At 41.7% G+C, this 20,698-nt stretch overlaps 1 protein-coding gene across 2 annotated transcripts in view; it reads left to right on the top strand.

The window, feature by feature from the left end:
* xxylt1 (xyloside xylosyltransferase 1) overlaps positions 1–18,873 on the top strand; it is a 71,423-nt gene extending 52,550 nt beyond the window's left edge. For both annotated transcript variants that reach the window (XM_021574921.3, XM_090198012.1), the window contains exon 5: positions 14,961–18,873. In XM_021574921.3, coding sequence (XP_021430596.1) covers positions 14,961–15,357 — 397 coding nt within the window. In that variant the 3' untranslated portion in view covers positions 15,358–18,873. The remainder of the gene's footprint in view (positions 1–14,960) is intronic.
* The last annotated feature ends 1,825 nt before the right edge of the window (positions 18,874–20,698 follow it).

The raw sequence follows: 20,698 nt of genomic DNA, 5'->3' as shown, positions 1-20,698 counted from the left end.
ATTAGTCCAACAGTTGCAAACAAGAGTTTCTATTGGAAAAGTTCTGGTATGTTTATCCCAGTTTCCTTCCGTTGACTTCTGTTTAACCTGTTGAGTGTAGGGGACAGTATTTTGATGTTTGGATGAAAAACGTACCCAAATGAAACTGCCTATTTCTCAGGCCCAGAATCTAGAACATGCATATAATCAGATTAGGATAGAACACACTCTAAAGTTTCCAAAACGGTCAAAATATTGTCTGTGAGTATAACAGAACTGATATTGCAGGTGAAAACCTGAGGAAAATCCAACAAGGAAGTGCCTAAGAGAAACTAATCTCCCTGTTCCTTTGCATGCCTTCCCTCCATTTAAAGGGATATCAACCAGATTCCTTTCTCTATGACTTCCACATGCTGTGAACAGTATTTAGACATAGTTTCACGCTTCTGAAAAATTAGCGAGAACGATTACATCGCGTCAGTGGATGGCAGTTGTGCATGCGCTACAGCTTGGAGCAGACATTTTCACTCTCTCCTATTGAAAAAGCTACAGTCAGGTTGAAATATTATCGATTATTTACTGTAAAAACAACCTGAGGATTGATTATAAAAAAACTTTGACATGTTTCTACGAACTTTACGGATACTATTTGGAATTTTCGTCTGCCCGTCATGACCTGATTTCTGAACAAAACGCGCCAACCAAATGGAGGTTTTTGGATATAAAAATAATCTTTATCGAACAAAAGGAACATTTATTGTGTAACTGGGAGTCTCGTGAGTGCAAACATCCGAAGATCATCAAAGGTAAGCGATTCATTTTATTGCTTTTCTGACTTTCGTGACCAATCTACTTTGCTGCTAGCTGTTTGTAATGTTTTGTCTGCTGAGAGAGATGTCCTAACATAAACGCTTGGATAGCTTTTGCTGTAAAGCTTTTTTGAAATCTGACACGCCAGGTGGATTAACAACAAGCTAAGCCTGTTTTGCTATATTGCACTGGTGATTTCATGAAAATGTAATATTTTTAGTAATTTAATTTGAATTTGGCGCTCTGCAATTCAGCGGATGTTGACGAAAATGATCCCGCTAACGGGATGGGTGCGCAAAGAAGTTAAGAAAAGCTTTTCAACAATAGTAGCTGCTACCAATTGGATACCACAAAATTGGAGAGATTTTTTTTTAAATTAAATAAAAAAAGAAGCAGCGGAATGAATACACCCCTGATCACACACAAACACCGTTCACTTTCATAGCAGCCAGATCGTTATATAATTTACGCGCTCTTCCCCGCTCAACTTTTCCCTTCGCTTGTGCACAACACATCAGCTGTCTGTGACCAGGCGAAAAAACCTTTCCCAGCCGAACCTTCATATTATAAATGCTAATCGCTATACACAGCCGTTGTCACCATATTAGCTAACGTCAACAACATATCTTATAGAACTAACACGTTAGTAAACTCGCTACAATCATGCAGTACAGTGTGCAGTTAGGAAGCAGTTTAGCAGCTACAATAAATTAATAAAACCAAATGCTTACAATGACTTGGAAGAGTTCCGGTGTTGGATAGCCAGCTAGGTAACATAGCATCCCTCTCGGTTTGAGCCGAGTGTTGGAGTAGGCTAAACTAGCTAGTTGCATTCACTAGCTAAGTAAGTTTAAGTGGAGAAAATATTAAATGTAGCTAGCTCGCTCTCTCTTTTGCTTCTCCTACATTTTTGAAGAATTATATTTGTTCAAGACTATTCAACTATTGTATTTCTCTGAGTCAACTACTCACCACATTTTATACACTGCCATGCTAGCTAGCTGTTGCTTGTGATTTTAGTACTAGATTAATTATCTGATACTTTGATTAGATGGACAACATGTCAGTTCATGCTGCAAGAGCTCTGATCGGTTGGAGGACGTCTTCCGGAAGTTGTCGTAATTACTGTGTATGTCTATGGAAGGGGATGAGAACCACGAGTCTCCTAGGTTTTGTATTAAAGTCAATGTACCCAGAGAAGGACGGACACTAGCTGTTTTCAGGCTACACCATAGTGCTATCCTACAGAGTGCTGTTGAAGCTACTGTAGACCTTCATTGCGAAACAGTGTGTTTTAATCAATTATTTGGTGACCTGAATATATTTAGTATAGTTTTATCTAAAAATGATAACTTTATTTATGTTTCACTATTTTCATTTTTCTGAAAATCACTGAGGTTGGTCATTCCCTTCCTCATCTGAGTCTTTCTGGCAGTGGAGGCTCCTAACAGCTGTAATCGTTGCCACAGGAGACTGTAACATGTATAGACCCAGGGATGTGAATACTTATATACAGTGGCAAGAACAAGTATGTGAACCCTTAGGAAATACCTGGATTTCTGCATAAATTGGTCATAAAATTTGATCTGATCTTCATCTAGGTCACAACAACAGACAAACACAGTCTGCTTAAACTAATAACACACAAACAATTATAGGTTTTCCTGTCTTTATTGAACACACCGTGTAAACATTCACAGTGTAGGGTGGGAAAAGTATGTGAACCTTTGGATTTAATAACTGGTTGACCCTCCTTTGGCAGCAATCAAATCAAACTTTATTTGTTACAAGCGCCAAATACAACAAGTGAAGACTTTACCGTGAAATGCTTACTTACAAGCCCTTAACCTACAGTGCAGTTCAAGATGAAAATATTTACCAAGTAGACTAAAATAAAAAGTAACACAATAAGAATAACAATAACAAGGCTATATACAGGGGGCACCGGTACCTAGTCAGTGTGCGGGGGTACAAGCTAGTTGAGGTAATCTGTACATGTAGATGGGGGTGAAGAACTATGCATAGGTAACAAACAAACAGCGAGTAGCAGCAGTGTACAAAAGGGAGGGGTGGCGGGTGGTTATGAATTGTTCAGCAGTCTTATGGCTTGGGGGTAGAGGAGCCTTTTGGTCCTAGACTTGGCGCTCCGGTACCACTTGCCGTGCGGTAGCAGAGAACTTAACTTTTACATCAGCGGAAATTTCAGAGTGACAACTAATAGTACTCGATACAACTCAAACTTTCATTAAAACACACATGCAGGGTACTCAATTAAAGCTACACTCGTTGTGAATCTAGCCAACATGTCAGATTTTTAAAATGCTTTTCGGCGAAAGCATGAGAAGCTATTATCTGATAGCATGAAACCCACGAAATACCCAAAGGGGACGTAAACAAAATAATTAGCGTAGCCGGCGCTACACAAAACGCAGAAATAAAATATAAAACATTCATTACCTTTGACGAGCTTCTTTGTTGGCACTCCTATTTGGTCTTTTTTCCGATTAAATCTGTCCATGTATACCCAAAATGTCCATTTATGAAGCCCGTCTGATCCATGAAAAAGCACCGTTCCAAAACGCAACGTCATTTTTTTAAATTAAAAAAGTTGCCTATAAACTTTGACAAAACACTTCAAACTACTTTTGTAATCCAACTTTAGGTATTAGTAAACGTTAATAATCAATCAAATTGATCACGGGGCGATCTGTATTCAATAGCAGCACGTTTTGAAATCATGGTCCACATTCTCTCTTTTATAACTTCCTCCGGTGTACTCGACGACAGGAAGTGCCTATTCCTCATTTTACCAAGGATAAATTTAAAATCAATTGACATTACTGGCGACATCGTGTGGAAGCTGTAGGCATTGTAAACTGGGCCCTATTTTCCCTTGCCATAGACAATACAGAGACTGGCGGAGGGATATATATATTTTTGTTTTTGTGAACAGTTTTCCTTGGGATTTTGCCTGCTAAACACGTTCTGTTATAGTCACAGACATGATTTATAAAATTATAAATTTATAAAATTCAGAGTGTTTTCTATCCACACATACTAATCATATGCATATACTATATTCCTGGCATGAGTAGCAGGACGTTGAAATTTTGCGCGATTTTTAACAAAAAGCTGCAAAAATTCGCAGCCTCTTTAACAGGTTTTAACTAGTCTATAACTTGGGTGACTGGAGTCTGACAATTTTATGGGCTTTCCTCTGACACCGCCTATTATATAGGTCCTGGCTGGCAGGAAGACCCATGACATATCTTTTCAGTTTCTTGAGGGGGAAAAGGTGTTATGGTGCCCTCTTCACAACTGTCTTGGTATGTTTGGACCGTGATAGTTTGTTGGTGATGTGGACACCAAGGAACTTGAAACTCTTGACCCACTCCACTACAGCCCCGTTGATGTTAATGTTCGGCCCGCCTTTTCACGATCAGCTCCTTTGTCTTGCTCACATTGAGGGAGAGGTTGTTGTCCTGGCACCACACTGCCAGTTTTCTGACCTTCTCCCTGTAGACCGTCTCATCGTTGTCGGTGATCAGGCCTACCACTGTTGTGTCATCAGCAAACTTAATGGAGTTGGAGTCGTGTTTGGCTACGCAGTCGTGGGTGAACAGGGAATACAGGAGGGTACTAAGTACACACCCCTGAGGGCCCCCAGTGTTAAGGATCAGCGTGGCAGACGTATTGTTGCCTACTCTTACCACCTGGGGGCGGCCTGTCAGGAAGTCCAGGATCCAGTTGCAGAGGGAGGTGTTTAGTCCCAGGATCCTTAGCTTGGTGATGTGGTTTGAGGGTACTATGGTGTTGAACGCTGAGCTGTAGTCAATGAACAGCATTCTCACATAGGTGTTCCTTTTGTCCAGGTGGGAAAGGGCAGTGTGGAATGCAATAGAGATTGCATCATCTTTGGATCTGTTTGGGCGGTATGAAAATTGGAGTTGGTCTAGGGTTTCTGGGATAATGGTGTTGATGTGAGCCATTACCACCCTTTCAAAGCACTTCATGGCTACGAATGTGAGTGCTACGGGTCTGTAGTCATTTAGGCAGGTTGCCTTTGTGTTCTTGGGCACAGAGACTATGGTGGTCTGCTTGAAGCATGTTGGTATTACAGACTCAATCATGGACATGTTTAAAATGTCAGTGAAGACACCTGCCAGTTGGTCAGCACATGCCCGGAGCACATGTCCTGGTAATCCGTCTGGCCCCGCAGCCTTGTGTACTCACGTCGGCTACAGAGAGCGTGATCACACTGTCGTCCAGAACAGCTGATGCGCTCATGCATGCCTCAGTGTTGCTTGCCTCGAAGCGAGCATAGAAGTTATTTAGCTCGTCTGGTAGGCTCGTGTCACTGGGCAGCTCGTGGCTGTGCTTCCCTTTGTAGTCTGTAATAGTTTGCAAGCCCTGCCACATCCGACGAGCATCGGAGCCGGTGTAGTATGATTCAATCTTAGCCCTGTATTGTCGCAGGGCATAGCGGGATTTCTTGTAAGCTTCCGGTTAGAGTCCCGCACCTTGAAAGCGGCAGCTCTACCCTTTAGCTCAGTGCGAATGTTGCCTGTAATCCATGGCTTCTGGTTGGGGTATGTACGTACAGTCACTGTGGGGACGACGTCCTTGATGCACTTATTGATAAAGCCAGTGACTGATGTGGTGGACTCCTTAATGTCATCGGAAGAATCAAGAAACATGTTCCAGTCTGTGATAGCAAAGCAGTCCTGTAGTTTAGCATCTGCTTCATCTGACCATTTTTTATAGACCGAGTCGCTGGTGCTTCCTGCTTTAATTTTTGCTTGTAAGAAGGAATCAGAAGTATAGAGTTGTGGTCGGATTTACCAAATGGAGGGCAAGGGAGAGCTTCGTACGCGTCTCTGTGTGTGGAGTACAGGTGATCTAGATTTTTTTCCCTCTGGTTGCACATTTAACATGTTAATAGAGATTTGGTAGAACTGATTTAAGTTTCCCTTCATTAAAGTCTCTGGCCACTAGGAGCGCGGCCTCTGTGTGAATGGTTTCCTGTTTGCTTATTTCCTCGTCATTCAGCCACAATTCTGTGAAGCATAGGATATTACAGTTTTTGTAGGATATTCGTGATCTTACCTCGTCTAGTTTATTGTCCAATGATTGCACGTTGGCGAGTAATATTGACGGTAACGGCAGCTTTCCTAGTTGTCTTCTGCGGGTCCGGATGAGGCATCCTCCTCTTTGTCCTCTGCGTCGCTTCCTTTTGCAAATAATTGGGATGTCTGCCCTGTGGGGTGTTTGGAGAATATCGTTTGAGTCCTGCTTGTTGTTGTTGAAGAAATCTTCGTCTAATCCGAGGTGAGTGATCATTGTCCTGATATCCAGAAGCTCTTTTCTTCCGTAAGATACGGTTGCAGAAACATTATGTACAAAATCATTTACAAATATCATGGAAAAAAAACACATAATAGCACAATTGGTTAGGAGACCGTAAAACGGCTGTAACACAACAAAATGTGGAATAAGTCAAGGGGTATAAATACTTTCTTGATATTTCTGTTTTTTTGGGGGGAGGGGGGACTGAAATATTACAGCCTCGAGTCTTCTTGGGTATGACCATAAAAGTTTGGCACACCTGTATTTGGTGAGTTTCTCCCATTATTCTCTGAAGATCCCCTCCAGCTCTGTCAGGTCGGATGGGGAGCGTCGCTGCACAGCTATGTTCAGATCTCTCCAGAGATGTTCAAACAGGTTCAAATCTGGGCTCTCGCTGGGCCACTCAAGGACATTCAGAAACTTGTCCCGAAGCCACTCCTGCGTTGTCTTGGCTGCGTGCTTAGGTTGTTGTCCTGTTAGGAAGGTGAACCTTCGCCCCAGTCTGAGGTCCTGAGCGCTCTGGAGCAGGTTTTCATCAAGGATCTCTTTACTTTGCTCCGTTCATCTTTCCTTCTATGCTGACTAGTCTCCCAGTCCCTGCTGCTGAAAAACATCCCCACAGCCCGATGCTGCCACCACCATGCTTCAACGTAAGGATGGTGCCAAGTTTCTTCCAGATGTGACGCTTGGTATTCAGGCCAAAGAGTTCAATCTTGGTTTCATCAGACCAGAGAATCTTGTTTCTCATGGTCTGAGAGTCCTTCAGGTGCCAAACAAAATCATCTGCGGGCCAAATTCGACATCCAGTTGAGGATCCCTGCTGTATTCCATCTAGCCACAACCCCTTTGGCCTCATGCGATTGGGTTGCATATCCGTTGCTTATACCCCATGATCAACATACATCGAGTTCATGTTTATCTAATGTTGCGAAACTGAATCCTGGTTTCTCTGTTGCTTTTAGACTTCGGGCTGAAAACAGCAGAGAGATATTTGACATGCAGGAGAAGTGAGAGGTGAAATATTCTGGTACACTAGTAATTGTTAACACGTGTCCTGGCACATTAACCACGCCGTCCACTTTTAAACAGTTCCTTCTGGGCTCTGTTATCTAAAACTTTTCTGTGACACAGTTTCCTGCACATTTCGCTCGATTCATGTAATTGGATGTGCCTGAGCAGATTTGTTCAATTCCTAGAAAGGAACATGTTTACTCTACTTTTGGCTATGTCACTGTGGTGTTAACGACCTTAGACATGATGAGGACTTAGAAATTAGCAATTTTTCACACTGCAATTTCCCAGCCATATCCTCAGAGGATTTGATTTACTTTAGTGGACAGAAGTGTGTGCTTGTGCATGCTTGCTGCTGTGTGAGTGTGTTTATGCACGTACCCTGTGGACATTCAAGTATGCCACCAATATGGAATTGTATCCCACCCTAACTACATACCTCCCCCATTGTAGCTCACTCCTCAACCTGGCTCTAGCTCTCCCTGGCCCTAACTCAGCAGTAGGTATAGGCCAGGGTTCTCCTCCTCTGTCTGTATGATGGCTTGCTATTCAACAAAAGTCCTGGTGTCAAAACAGCCATATGGAGGAGTGAAAGGCTGTGTCAATGTTGCCCTAGCCGGTCGCAGAGGGACGGAATATGTGGCACGCCGATTGACTTGACTTAAAGGAGATAGATGGCCTTTAAAGCCCCCTTTCCTACAGTCTGGGGGACGGGGAAGGAGGACAGTACAACAGAGCTATGTCAACAAGTACGTTTGGAGCTTATAGCTGCTATTTATAAAGGGGCAATAAAACAATCTACAGTGTCAAAGGAAAGCTGTCAGTCCCACTAGACTTTGCTGAGCTGCAGGGAGAGGAAACACTTGCAATAGGAGGCGAGGCCTCTATTCCTCCAGCTCGCCTCACTATCCTCCCATTGAAGCTCATGTTTGTGTATCGGGGGGCAAGGCTAATGAATTAGCATTCAGAATAGGGCGGACGCACGCATTGGAGTGTGCGTTGGTGTTTGTGATTCACATCATCCTGTTTGGCTAGAAGACATAGTGTTAAGTCCCCCTCAGGGTCTCCCAAGATCTGGATTGAAGCACAACAAGTGCCTTCTCATAAACAAGATGTTCTTCTCATAAACAAGGTCAGAAAATTTTCACCAAAATACCTTTCACTCTCCCTTGTTTTGTTGACACACAATGCCCAAAGATAAATGACTCTGAGAATCATTTAACAAAGGGACAAACTCCATTGGGAGATTGACATTTGATGGCAGTAGAAAGTTCTAATCTGAGATAGATTGTTTTGTTCATATGATGGGGCTGTTGGTCGGATGTTTTACGTTTCGTATTCCGCTATTAGCGCCTTGTTATTTCATAGTGAAGCCCACTTTGTGCAGCAGACATTGTTGACAAGGTCATTGTCTATTAACTGTCACCAGGCAACAGTGGTGGCTACCCCCTTCCTGCAACTTCATTACTGGCTTTCTCTTAAGTATCAAAGCTGTAACGCTACCTTTATATTTAAAAGGTTTATGTAAATGTATTACTGTGATTTCAATTTTGGTAGAGCTCACAAATGAACTTGTTACACTTTGAAGACACCCCAAGGAATGGAGATGCAGTACTGTAACTCAAACTGTCAGTTCACCATACCAGGTAGTAGAGACGAAACAATTGATTAGACTTTTAGTTCTCTGCGTTTCTTTGAAGTTTTCTCTTTCTTGTGGCCTTTCAAGCTAAACTCCCGAGTGGAGGTTACAAGGATAAAAGCAAATCTGCGTCTGGGGCATCAAATAGCAGGAATTAACACCTGGAGGCCTTTGAGATGAGCTTTCTCCTGCGCCAAAGGCTCCAAACTCCCTTCCCTCTCTGAGATCGGTTCACCAAGTAGATAAGGGAGTTTTTGGGAGTTGGAGGCATGTGGATAAAAGCAGTGTTTAAAGGTTTTCTTTGACACTGCCTGAGCCTCTCTCCACAGCAGTCAAGGAAAGTCCGGCAAAGCTTCTCTGCTCAAATCAAATCAAATGTTATTTGTCACATGCTTCATAAACAACCGGTGTAGACTAACAGTGAAATGCTTGTGAATGTGTGTGTGGCGGCAGCATGCATGTTGTGCGCATGTTGTGTGTGTGGGCGTATGTAATGTGTGTATGTGTGTGTTGGGGTGTCAGCGTAAGTAAGTGTGAGTGTGGGTAGAGTCCAGTGTGTGTGTGCATAGTCAGTGTACATTTTTATTTTACCATTTAACTAGGCAAGTCAGTTAAGAACAAATTCTTATTTACAATGGCTGCCTACCCCGGCCAAACCCTCAGCCGGACAAAGCTGGGCCAATTGTGAGCTGCCCTATGGGACTCCCAATCATGGCCGGTTGTGATACAGCTTGGAATCAAAGCAGGGTGTGTATTGACCCCTCAAGCTTAATTGTAGTCCACCTATGGCCAATTCAAATGTTAGGACATGATTTAAAAAGAAACACACCTGTCTATATAAGGTCCCACAGTTGAAAGTGCATGTATGAGCAGAAGCTATACCATATCAAGTCCAAGCTATACTATACCAAGTCCAAGGAACTGTCTGTAGATCTCTGAGATAGAATTGTGATGAGGCATACAGTACCAGTCAAATATTTGGACACACCTACTAATTCAAGGGTTTTCTTTATTTTTACTATTTTCTACATTGTAGAATAATAGTAACGATAAAATATGGAATCATGTAGAAACTAAAAAAGTGTTAAAAATAAATAAATATATTTTATATTTGAGATTCTTCAAAGTAGCCACCCTTTGCCTTGATGACAGCTTTGCACACTCTTGGCATTCTCTCAACCAGCTTCATAAGGTGTGGAATGCATTTCAATTAACAGGTGTGCCTTGTTAAAAGTTCATTTGTGGAATTTCTTTCCTTCTTAATGCGTTTGAGGGTGTGATCGATGCTGAATGGGTGTAGACAAAGAAGAGCTCTTCAGTACTCTAGGTATCAAAACATTCAAGGGCCATTTTCTCAAAAGTGAGGTTAAAAGTTGATCAACTTTCAAAGCGGAATTACTTTCCCATTGTTCCTCAACTGTAGTATATGATATACCATTTTCTATAACTACTTTTATCCAATGTAAAATAAAAACTAAAAAAACACAATTTCAAATGTTGCTACATAAGACTGAATCAAGCCGGTCTGTCACAAATGTGGAATAAGTCATGGGTGGATGAATGAATACTTTCTGAAGGCACTGTACATACGGTCACTGTGGGGACAACATCATCGATGCACTTATTAATGAAGCCGGTGACTGATGTGGTAAACTCTTCGCTATTGTCAGATGAATCCCGGAACATATTACATTATGTGCTAGCTAAACAGTCCTGTAGCTTAGCATCTGCTTCATTGGACCAATTCTGTATTGAGCACGTCACTGATACTTCCTGTTTGAGTTTTTGCTTGTAAGCAGGAAGCAGGAGGATAGATTTATGATCTGATTAGCCAATGGGAGAGCGAGGGAGGGCCTTGTATGCTGATCTAAAGGTGACATTCTGGTAAAAATTATGTAAAATGGATTTCAGTTTCCCTGCATTAAAAGCACCGGCCACGAAAAACGCTACATCTGGTTTGAATTTTCTCGTTTGCTTATGGCCCTATACAGCTTGTTAGGTGCAGTTTTAGTGCCAGAATCGGTTTGTGGTAGGAGGCATTCGCTCTATTGTTTCCTGACTTCAGATACTGACTTTAAACTGAAATGTCCTTGAGAACAAGCTCCTCTGAACTTCAGACCACAAAGCCTTCTTTGAGATGGAGGGAGGAAGATGGTGAGGGGAACGTGTGTTTTTCACATTGCCTGTGTTTTCACAGCGCATTTGCAAACCATCCTCTGAATAGTTGTAGAGCAATCTTGGCGGGCTCCTCATTGCTTCTGCCAATTGGCCAGAGTGTCTGTGTGTTCCTCTATGGGAGGGTGGACATCCATGCAAGCATACCAATGATAACATGCAACCTTCTCCCATCACAAAGCCAAGGCCCAAGTCCAAGAACGTGACAGACAACAGAGGAGACATACAATTAAGTGCACAGTCTTTAAAGGGTGACTGCACTTCCTGATTTGGCGTCGTTTTGAAGATTGCTCATTAAGAAATGCTAGTGGCCGTCACTAAAGCCAAACAAGAGTTGTCTTGGGGGTGTGGTTTGATATGGGTGTGTTATGTTCGCGTATCGTACCCTGGCAGGTACTGTTGTTTGTCCCTCCTGAGTCACCGTAGCAATAACATAGCCACTTCCTCAAAATGGTCACTTCCTTTAACAATAGTCAGAATTAAGATGAATCAAGAAATCTGAAATTCATTCAGATGTTTTTGCCAGAGCAGGTCTTAGTCGTGCAATTTTGCATCTTGCTAAGGTGTTTGTTGCAGTATTTCTCAAGTTAAAAAAGGTGCTAGTAAAACTAGTCAGTGCACTGCATACGGTCTATCGAGTCGGGAAAGTCTGGCTGCGTGCCCCGGACTGTTTTCTAAGAACAATAACATGTCTACAACTTCATCATCTGCAAGCTTTCAAAGTAGCTATCTAAGTTCCAACTCTGTCCCCTTTTCTTTTCCTTTTTTAATGAAGCTAGCAAGTAGTAGCTAGCAAGCACATTGAGCAGCCAGGCCACAATCAACTTATCAAGTCACTGCCGAGTGGCGACGTGTGTGCTTCATGCCATTTTGTTTTGTACAACTACCAGAGTGTGTGTTGGTCTGTCGGGCAGTGTTTCTTTAGGAATCATGTTGCAAAACAGGTCGCGGGAACACAAGATTCTTGCAAATGGGTTTTTGGAATATTGACAAGTTGCAGTTGTTATTCAGGTGTGCTCTGATCGTCTCAATTCTAATTTTGCCCCCCAAAAAGTGTCACATTTGAGGGATTGACAAACACTTCAGCAAGTGGCCACTCCATAAAGGGATTAGGGCCAACAGTTATTTTAGCATAACATTGGCAACGTGTTGTCTTATGTAAACAAGTTTGAGGCGCTTCGTAATAGGTTCTGGCTGCAATGATTGTAGCCTAGCTGTTAAGAGCGTTGGGCCAGTAACCGAAAGGTCTCTGGTTCAAATCTCCAAGCTGACTAGGTGAAAAATATGTTGTTGTCCCCTTGAGCAAGGTATTTAACTATAATTGCTCCTGTAAGTCACTCTGGATAAGAGTGTCTGCTAAATGACTAAAATGTACAAATATTGTGCAATCAGCACAGCAGCTTCTCTAAGTGGTCACTGGGTACATGTGCATGATCGTAATCCATACCCAAACCTCCAGTAAGGCATGACGAACTCACTTACAAAACTCAGTTTTGGATGAGACAGGACTTGAGACAGGACCAAAATTATCCTATTTACACTTTGTAGTCAATTTTGACACTAGAATAATGACTCATATCAATGCTACATAGAAACAACTTCACTGGTTTTAAACGACCTAAAGGCAGCTGACCTTTAAAGCTTCACACCAAAATGATATACCTGTACCTGCCTAGTTATATCAATATATCAGTCCATGCAAACACATCAGAGCTGTGCTACTGTGTGTCTTAAGTGCAGTACTCTACGCATCACACAGTAGAGTACAGTATGTCAGCCTGGCCCGCCTCTCCAGCGTACATTTCCACCGCTCCCCTCAAGGTGCCTTCATGCCCATCAGCCACCATTTCCAAGACATTTGGCCTCATTTTGAAATTCCTGCATTCACAACATTTACCCAGGTATTTCCTGACATAGCAGGCCCCTTGCCAATCTGTGGATTTCCTGCATAAGCTGCTGCTTATGAGAGAGAAGCGTGCTTGGCAGGTATGCATTATTCAATATTTTATGCTGCAAAGAGGGATAAGCCTGCAGTGTGTAGAGGGTTAAATGACTCTGTCCTGTCCACCCTAAGCTCCCCTAACTCAGTCCATACCTCATCTGCCCTCAAGGTGAGACAGAGGTACCGTCACCATTAGTTTTAGAGAGTCGGCGTTTAGCCCTGAGTGTAACCACAGCTGAGCAAACACACGGTCAGACAACTAGGCTGCTGGCCTCACATTCCTCTGTTAGAGCTGGAGAGCAGAGCAGAGCACACTGGAGGCAGGCTGCTCCTCTCCTAGAAAATACCCATTAGATCGGAGATCCCTGGGGTTAGCCAGAAGGTTAGGCTAAAGACTAAGGGCCACAGAGCTCCTGAACCAGGCCAGGACTATGCACATGAGCTGTCTGTTATGCAATCGACTAGTTCTGGCCAAACCAAGTTCTCATCAACAGTGATATCAGATATTATTCTGTTGCAAACTGGTACCACTGACAGGAACTGTAACAGTGTAGCAAGATAATATATAAGCAAACATATACACACACATGGTAATTTAAGATGCCATGTCCTATGTAGATCTATGGGCTTAGTGTGTTGGCAGAGCAGGGTGCTGAGTTGGCAGAGCCCCCTGGCGCTCCATCTGGCTCCTGGACCAGCTCTCTTCCTGTTTTGTGCAGGGCTGTTTATTCAGCAGACCCTGGCCTGGCCTGAAGCAGATCTGATCTGCTCTGCTCGCCATCGAATGGGACCAGCTCAAAAACACACACACACACACACACGCACACACACACACACACACACACACACACACCTATACAGAGGCTATCCTCTGTATACCCCTCCGCCTTGTCACAACACAACTGATTGGCTCAAACGCATTAAGAAGGCACACCTGTTAATTGAAATGCATTCCAGGTGGCTACCTAATGAAGCTGGTTGAAAGAATGCCAAGAGTGTGCAAAGCTGTCATCAAGGCAAAGTGTGGTTATTTGAAGAATCTCAAATATAAAATATATTTTGATTTGTTTAACACTTTTTTGGTTACTATATGATTCCATATGTGTTATTTAATAGTTTTGATGTCTTCAATATTATTCCACAGTGTAGTAAATAGTACAAATAAAGAAAAACTTTTGACCGGTAGTGGACATAGCAACACTTCCCCTGTAGACATTCCTGTCTTTTCAATAGATGTTACTGTATATCCTTGTATTCTTACTGCCATATCATCAAATGTGTGGTCTAAGTAAGTCTCAGAAATGGCGAATGTATTCATATTTTCTAAGATTAGCAAATTACTCATCTCATGAAATTTGTTTCCGAGGCTACATATATTTATATGAGCTAACTTGAACCCTTTCCCGGGTAGCTTACCTAAAACTGAACTCATAAGGGTAAGAGGTTTTATTTCTAATAATTATATTTCTGATAATAACAAAGAAGAGATGCCTTCCCTGGTTTAGCTCGGCTGCAGCAGGGTGCTCTATTCTTCGTGCCAATTCTGCATAGCTGTCTTACTGAACTGTTGGTTTCTTCTGATTGGGATGTTGTCCTGTTAGCATGGGGGTGGTGGGGTGAGGAGGTGCTGTCCACTCTGGAAGAGGCCCGATGGTGCAGGGCGGTGTTTCCCCCTCTTTGGATGTGTCATGTAGAAATGCATGATAGGATTCTTTGTCTAGGCTTTCAGCATATAGCAGTATGGTGGTGTATAGCATAAGAAAACAGTCTTTAAAAAATACTTTACTCACTCAAAACGATATCTTTGAGAAGACTGAGGTCTATAAATTTGAATATTTTAGTTGACTTAAAGTGCAGGTGCAATTGTGTCATACTTTTTGGTGTCAATTTGACATCATTAGGCACTAATGAGCTCTGTCTCTTTTATCCCAACTAATCCACAACTAGGTAATCACATCTTTACACTACTTCTCTATCTGCATTGTTGTGAACATCCTGCTTTACGGAACAACCTCTTGGTTCTTTCTCTGAACTTCCCCTTAACTCTTTCCCCTCCAGACACACCTTCTGGCAGTACCGTAAGGAGAACCCTCAGTCCCGTGTGGGGGAGCCTCCTCCCGACGGCTTGCCGGGCTTCAACAGTGGCGTGATGCTGCTGGACCTAGGGGCCATGCGGACCTCAGCCCTCTACAACCAACTCCTGGAGCCCAGAAACGTGGCCCAGCTGGCTGACCAGTACCACTTCAGGGGCCACCTGGGGGACCAGGACTTCTTCAGCATGATCGGCATGGAACACCCAGGGCTGTTCCACCAGTTGGCCTGTGGCTGGAACCGCCAGCTGTGTACCTGGTGGAGGGAGCATGGATATGGGGATGTGTTCCAGCTCTACTACCGCTGTGAGGGGCCGGTGTATATCTACCATGGAAACTGTAATACGCCCATACCCGATGACTGAGTTGGGACCTCGTAATATGTTTCCCTAAATGGTGGGTCTGTTTTGTGGTGAACTCATTGGAGGTTTTGGCTCAAGACTGGGTTCTGGAGAGAAAAAAGATATTAGCTACACAACTTTCTGGGTCACAACAAAACTCCAAAAGGTCTTAGTTTAGCCATGTGGCAACAAAAGTTTTGGAATCGAAACCATTTCTGTACTGTACCACTGCTACTGTAAACATTGCTCCCACTCCTGCCCCCTGCTGGACAGGTGTGCAATACAGTCAGTACAAGGCATCTCACTCACTCCACTAATGTCAAGTGATGCTAATGATAAACGTGGAGCATAAAGAGACCTTGCTGGTGAAAATTGCCGAATGCCATACTTTGTTCTCTCAGTTCACTTTTTGGAACATTTAACATTCTTGAAGAATGTTGGACTGTGGTGCAAAAAATAATGGTTAGCGTGCATAAGAGAAAATGGCAAACCTTCACCAACAAAAATAACTCTTTACATAGAATATTCCTGACAAACTGTAATAATACCCTGGTGTAATGTATGAGAGAATATGAGCTGATTAGTGTGAGTATTTTATCTGTGCTAATGTGTGTTTGCTGTGTATCATGGTAGTCAGTCTGGATTTGTCTGTCTCTCTCTCTTTTCTCCCTCTAATCAGCGCAAGATTAGGTGAGGGTTAACAATCAGTGCTCATTCACATGTAGTTCAACTAGTGATTTAACTACATTTTGCAGTAGCTTGGTGGTAGTTTAACTAAATTCGAATCTTGGTAGTGTTTTCAGTAGTTAATTACTTGTTTTGCTATGTAGGGATGTAGATAACTACTGGAATTACACACTACTTATTTTGCAAAAATAAAATATATGTGCTGTATGCAATCATTTCATTTCTTTTACAAAGCATCAGACCTGCCTAAATCTCACTTGAAACATAATTTTTGTGTTAAATAGGCTAAATTACACCTTCTGGTTGCATATCACCCTAAAGTGTAGTCTATGGCATTTCAGATTTGTTCACCTAGTAGTGTGGATTTAGTGAAGTACTTTTTCAAAGTAACTTTAGTTAAATTAACTATATATTTTTTAAGGGTAGCTTTAGTGTAGTTTAACTTATTCCAGTGTGAAGTAATTGGTAGCTTGGTAAACTATATTTTCAGAGTAGCTTCCCTGTTGTTTACCAATGCTGGACTCTTTTCTGGCAGGGTGAGTGGGCAGGAAGTACGACGCACTGACACCCACTAGGACATCCCAGTGACTGCGTAATGGAGAGAAAAGAGGGGGAGGGGAGAGGGCGGTACAGGTGAGGGATGATGGGCTACACATACAGATGCTTGGCCCACACACAAACATATATTTTCGAGTGAGATTTAGCCACCATTGTGACTACATATTGACCCCGTTTTGTTTGTCTCTGTGTTACCTGGAGCTGACGTTAATATATATGCCATTTAGCAGATGCTTTTATCCAAAGCGACTTATTCATGTGTGCATACATTTTACGTATGGGTGGTCCCGGGAATCTAACTCACTCTCCTGGCATACTCTACCCACTGAGCGACAGAGAGTAGCAGAAATCCCACTCAGGAACTTTGATATTTACCTTTATTTAACTAGGCAAGTCAGTTAAGAACCAATTCTTATTTTCAATGACGGCCTAGGAACAGTGTCAGGGGCAGGGGCAGAATGACAGATTTGTACCTTGTCAGCTCGGGGGTTTGAACTTGCAACCTTCCGGTTACTAGTCCAACACTCTAACCACTAGGCTACCCTGCCGCCCGATATGCCAGTAGAGCAGGGTTCCCCGACTGATTTTATTTGGCGCCCCAAATTTTCTGAGCAAATCATTTTTTTATTGTTAGACATAAAAGGCTGTAAAAACCCCAGCAAAGGAGCTCCAAGTGATAACATTTTTAGACATCTGTTCCAAAGTATTCCCCAAAAATAATAGAGAGATATGTGATTGTATACAAATGTAAGCAAGGTTTGAAATTATTATGTTTCAGTGAAATATTATATCTGTTTGGGCTTCTTGCAGTCAATTTGCAGTTATTTACAAATTATTTGTAAGTTACAGACGCAATTTAACCTCCCATGTTATTGTAATGTTGAGAGGTTAGCATGACACACTACATTATTTACCATTCATTTCTATTGGGCACAAAATACTCTGAAACACAACTAAAACAAACATCAAATTCATCCAACAAATTCGTAGTCACAAGCTTAATGTAGTCGTTGCGTGCTATGAATATGGGACAAAATACTTCACTTTTTACTACTTTAAAACATATATAAGTGAATGTCCCAATATTTTTGGTCCCCTAAAATGGGGGGATTATGTATAAAAGTCCTGTAATTTCTTAACGGTTCACCCGATATGGATGAAATTCCGCTCAAATTAAAGCTGACAGTCTGCAGTTCAACCTGTTAGTCATTGTACCATTTCAAATCTAAAGTGCCGGAGTACAGAGCCAAAGAAACAAAACATTTCACTGTCCCAATACTTTTGAAGCTCACTGTACATAAGTCATCTGAAGGCAAGCTAATGAGGTCACTCTTTTTTGGATTTGGTCCATTGTATGTACCCTGCGAGTCTATAGAGCAGACTAAGTACAGTTGAACCTAGCAATCAGCCTGCAGGTAAGAGGAATCGACTGCTCTGACACATCAACCTGTGTACAGTGTGTTGTAATGCCAGATCATATCAAGGTTAAGGATAAGCCACTCCAGAACATATAGAATAACATGCAATAGGAAAGATCATCTGCTATTGTTGTATGATGACGGAGCCAAAGTCATGTCTTTTTTAAATTTGTTGAGTGAGACTGAATCTCTTGTATTTTGTGTTGTTTTTTTGTGCTTGTCAAGTTAACGTCTAGGTTTGGCTCTGGGTTATGTATTTTACATGTTTTTGTGTTGCTGCTTTTGTACTGTACTTTTTTGGTTTTTGAAAGGTTAACCATTGTCTCATTTAGGTAATGTGGATGTGCATATGATTATTAGCTGTGTTCTGTTGTATTGTGGTAGTGTCAGTGCCACTCGTTTGTGTCATATTGTGCAATGAAATTTCAAAGGGCAGGGGTTCAGAAGACCCAACTATACTTTCTCTCAAGTGTCTTTAAATTATCTGGCTGCATTTCAAACCACTGAATGGCCGCAAATGAATGTAGGAACCCCAAAATGTTATGTTATGTTTTCTTCAAGGGCATATTCAGCAAAAACGGGTACTCAACACAATAAACGTATATGCACTACGTACTGTATTTAAAACAAATCGCAATAATGCAATCTGTGCACAGCATTTTCATAACCGGTCTCCTCGAAGATACCACTTTAACATTGACTGACAAGGAGTATGTCATACTTCTATGCCGCATTCTTCTCTACATTGAATGGTAACCACGTTGTCACTTCTGATACTTTTCTGTAATATTTACCTTTGCCACCTTGAAAGGATCTCTAATCAGTCTTTCACGTACCTTGGTTTTTATCATATTTGCTGAATAAATCATCAAAACATTTTGGACATTTGTGTTTCATGCTATTGTAATGCTAAATTAAAGTAACATTATGAATAGAGTAGATAATCTGTTTCATGTGAAATTCAGACAAAGGTCGTGTCCCAAATCGACAAGGATGCTGCCTTTTTGTGGCCACATTTCAAGCAGGACTAAAGAGAATAAGATGCATTTTGAAGGGTGATTTTGAAGTCCGCTTCAATATATCTTTCGCCAGGTAGGATATTCATAAATGGCAGAATCTGATTGTACTTTTTTGCAAAGTAGATGGTTTTGTTTATTTTAGTTAGTATTATGAATATATTTAGCATATTTTTCACATTCAAAGTTTGTTTGCGTGTACCGCCAGAAAGAAGAAGAAGAAGAGGAAGAAGAAATGAATGGCTGACAAAAGTCCCCGCTTCAGAGAACATTTAACAGTGAGCATATAGAATAACTTTGTCAAATGTGAGTATAATGTTTGTGCTTACAAAATTATTTTAAAATATTCAACAAATTCCTTTATTATTAAGTTTTTTTATTCAATAATTTGAACATACAACGCCATGTTTTCTTTTATCAGCCCACTAGCCAAGCTAGCTATCCAGCTAACAATTTACACAATGATCTAATGTTCGCTGCTAGCTGGCTAGCAAGCAATCTCATCCAAATGAGTTGATCAGCTCTTTAGATAAACAACTAAACTGACTAATTGTGAATTCAGGAATGTTTAAATTATGAACGCCCGGAATATTTTTAAATCCTGGTGAACTTGCTAGCCAGCCAATGACAAATGTAGCAAATATGTTTTTCAATCTGTTTATAGGGACTCAAGATGGCAACTGAACTGATAGCTAGTTCACTTCACTTAATTTGCAAACACATTCCCAACTGGTTTGTAAGTTAGAATTTTTAAAATCATTAGCTGATTAAAACCGTAAGAAATGCATCTAGCCGCAGTTCTGCTCAATCGAGGCTTAATAGGTAGCCAAGTCATTTGTGTATTGATTCTTACATTGTTTCATATGTACCACAAATGTAGATGAAATAAGTAACATTTCTGATTAGAGTAGATTAGAAGAAAATCTGTTTCATGAGAAATTCTGGAAATATAACCTGTGAAAAACCTCCAGGTTGATGATGCAAGACTTATAAATGTCATAGTCAGCAGTAAATCCTTTGATTGATTTACCAGTATATGAGTTTTGTCAACTAGCCAGTACATCGCACCACTCTCAGAAAAGACATTGGCTCATGGTGTCTCCAGGAAAGTCCTATATTCTAGTTCTATCTCAATAGTGTCACTTTTCATACCTCTCTGTTGCTTCATGTCAGGCGCTACACAGATTATCTGTGATGACAGGGTGGCGTGTGTCTCTAAACAGCAGTTGTGGATGTGAGAGAGACATTACCTATTTCAGTCACTTTCCTCCCACACATGCATTTCCCTCATCCCAAAGTGCTAGTCTCTTGGTAGCACCGCTGTACAGACATTCCACACAGATCAACAACCAGTAACCTTGCCTTCCAACCTGTAGAGTAAGGTGAATTTCACAAGTCGTTTCCTACAGTAGGGGACGTGGGGTTAGTTGAGCCACCCCTTGATTCTAGGAAACCATAAACAATATTAATAATGTGACCAAATATTAAGGAAGAGGTCATCAATTCATGGAGTCTGTGAAGGAATAAGCTACATGGAAAAAGTGGTAAGCAAGTTAGGTCTGTAGAATAGTGAAAACTCACTTTATCTGAGGATCAAAGATAATTAGTGTAGGGGTCTATGACCCTACTATTGTCCCGGGTTTGTGGTTGTCTAGATCCCTACTGTTTGTTGTTTTCAATCTTTCC

Source organism: Oncorhynchus mykiss, chromosome 1 (genome assembly GCF_057628025.1).
Source record: "Oncorhynchus mykiss isolate SJ-2025 chromosome 1, ASM5762802v1, whole genome shotgun sequence".
NCBI classification, from domain to species: domain Eukaryota; kingdom Metazoa; phylum Chordata; class Actinopteri; order Salmoniformes; family Salmonidae; genus Oncorhynchus; species Oncorhynchus mykiss.
This window is presented reverse-complemented; position numbering and strand designations above follow the sequence as displayed.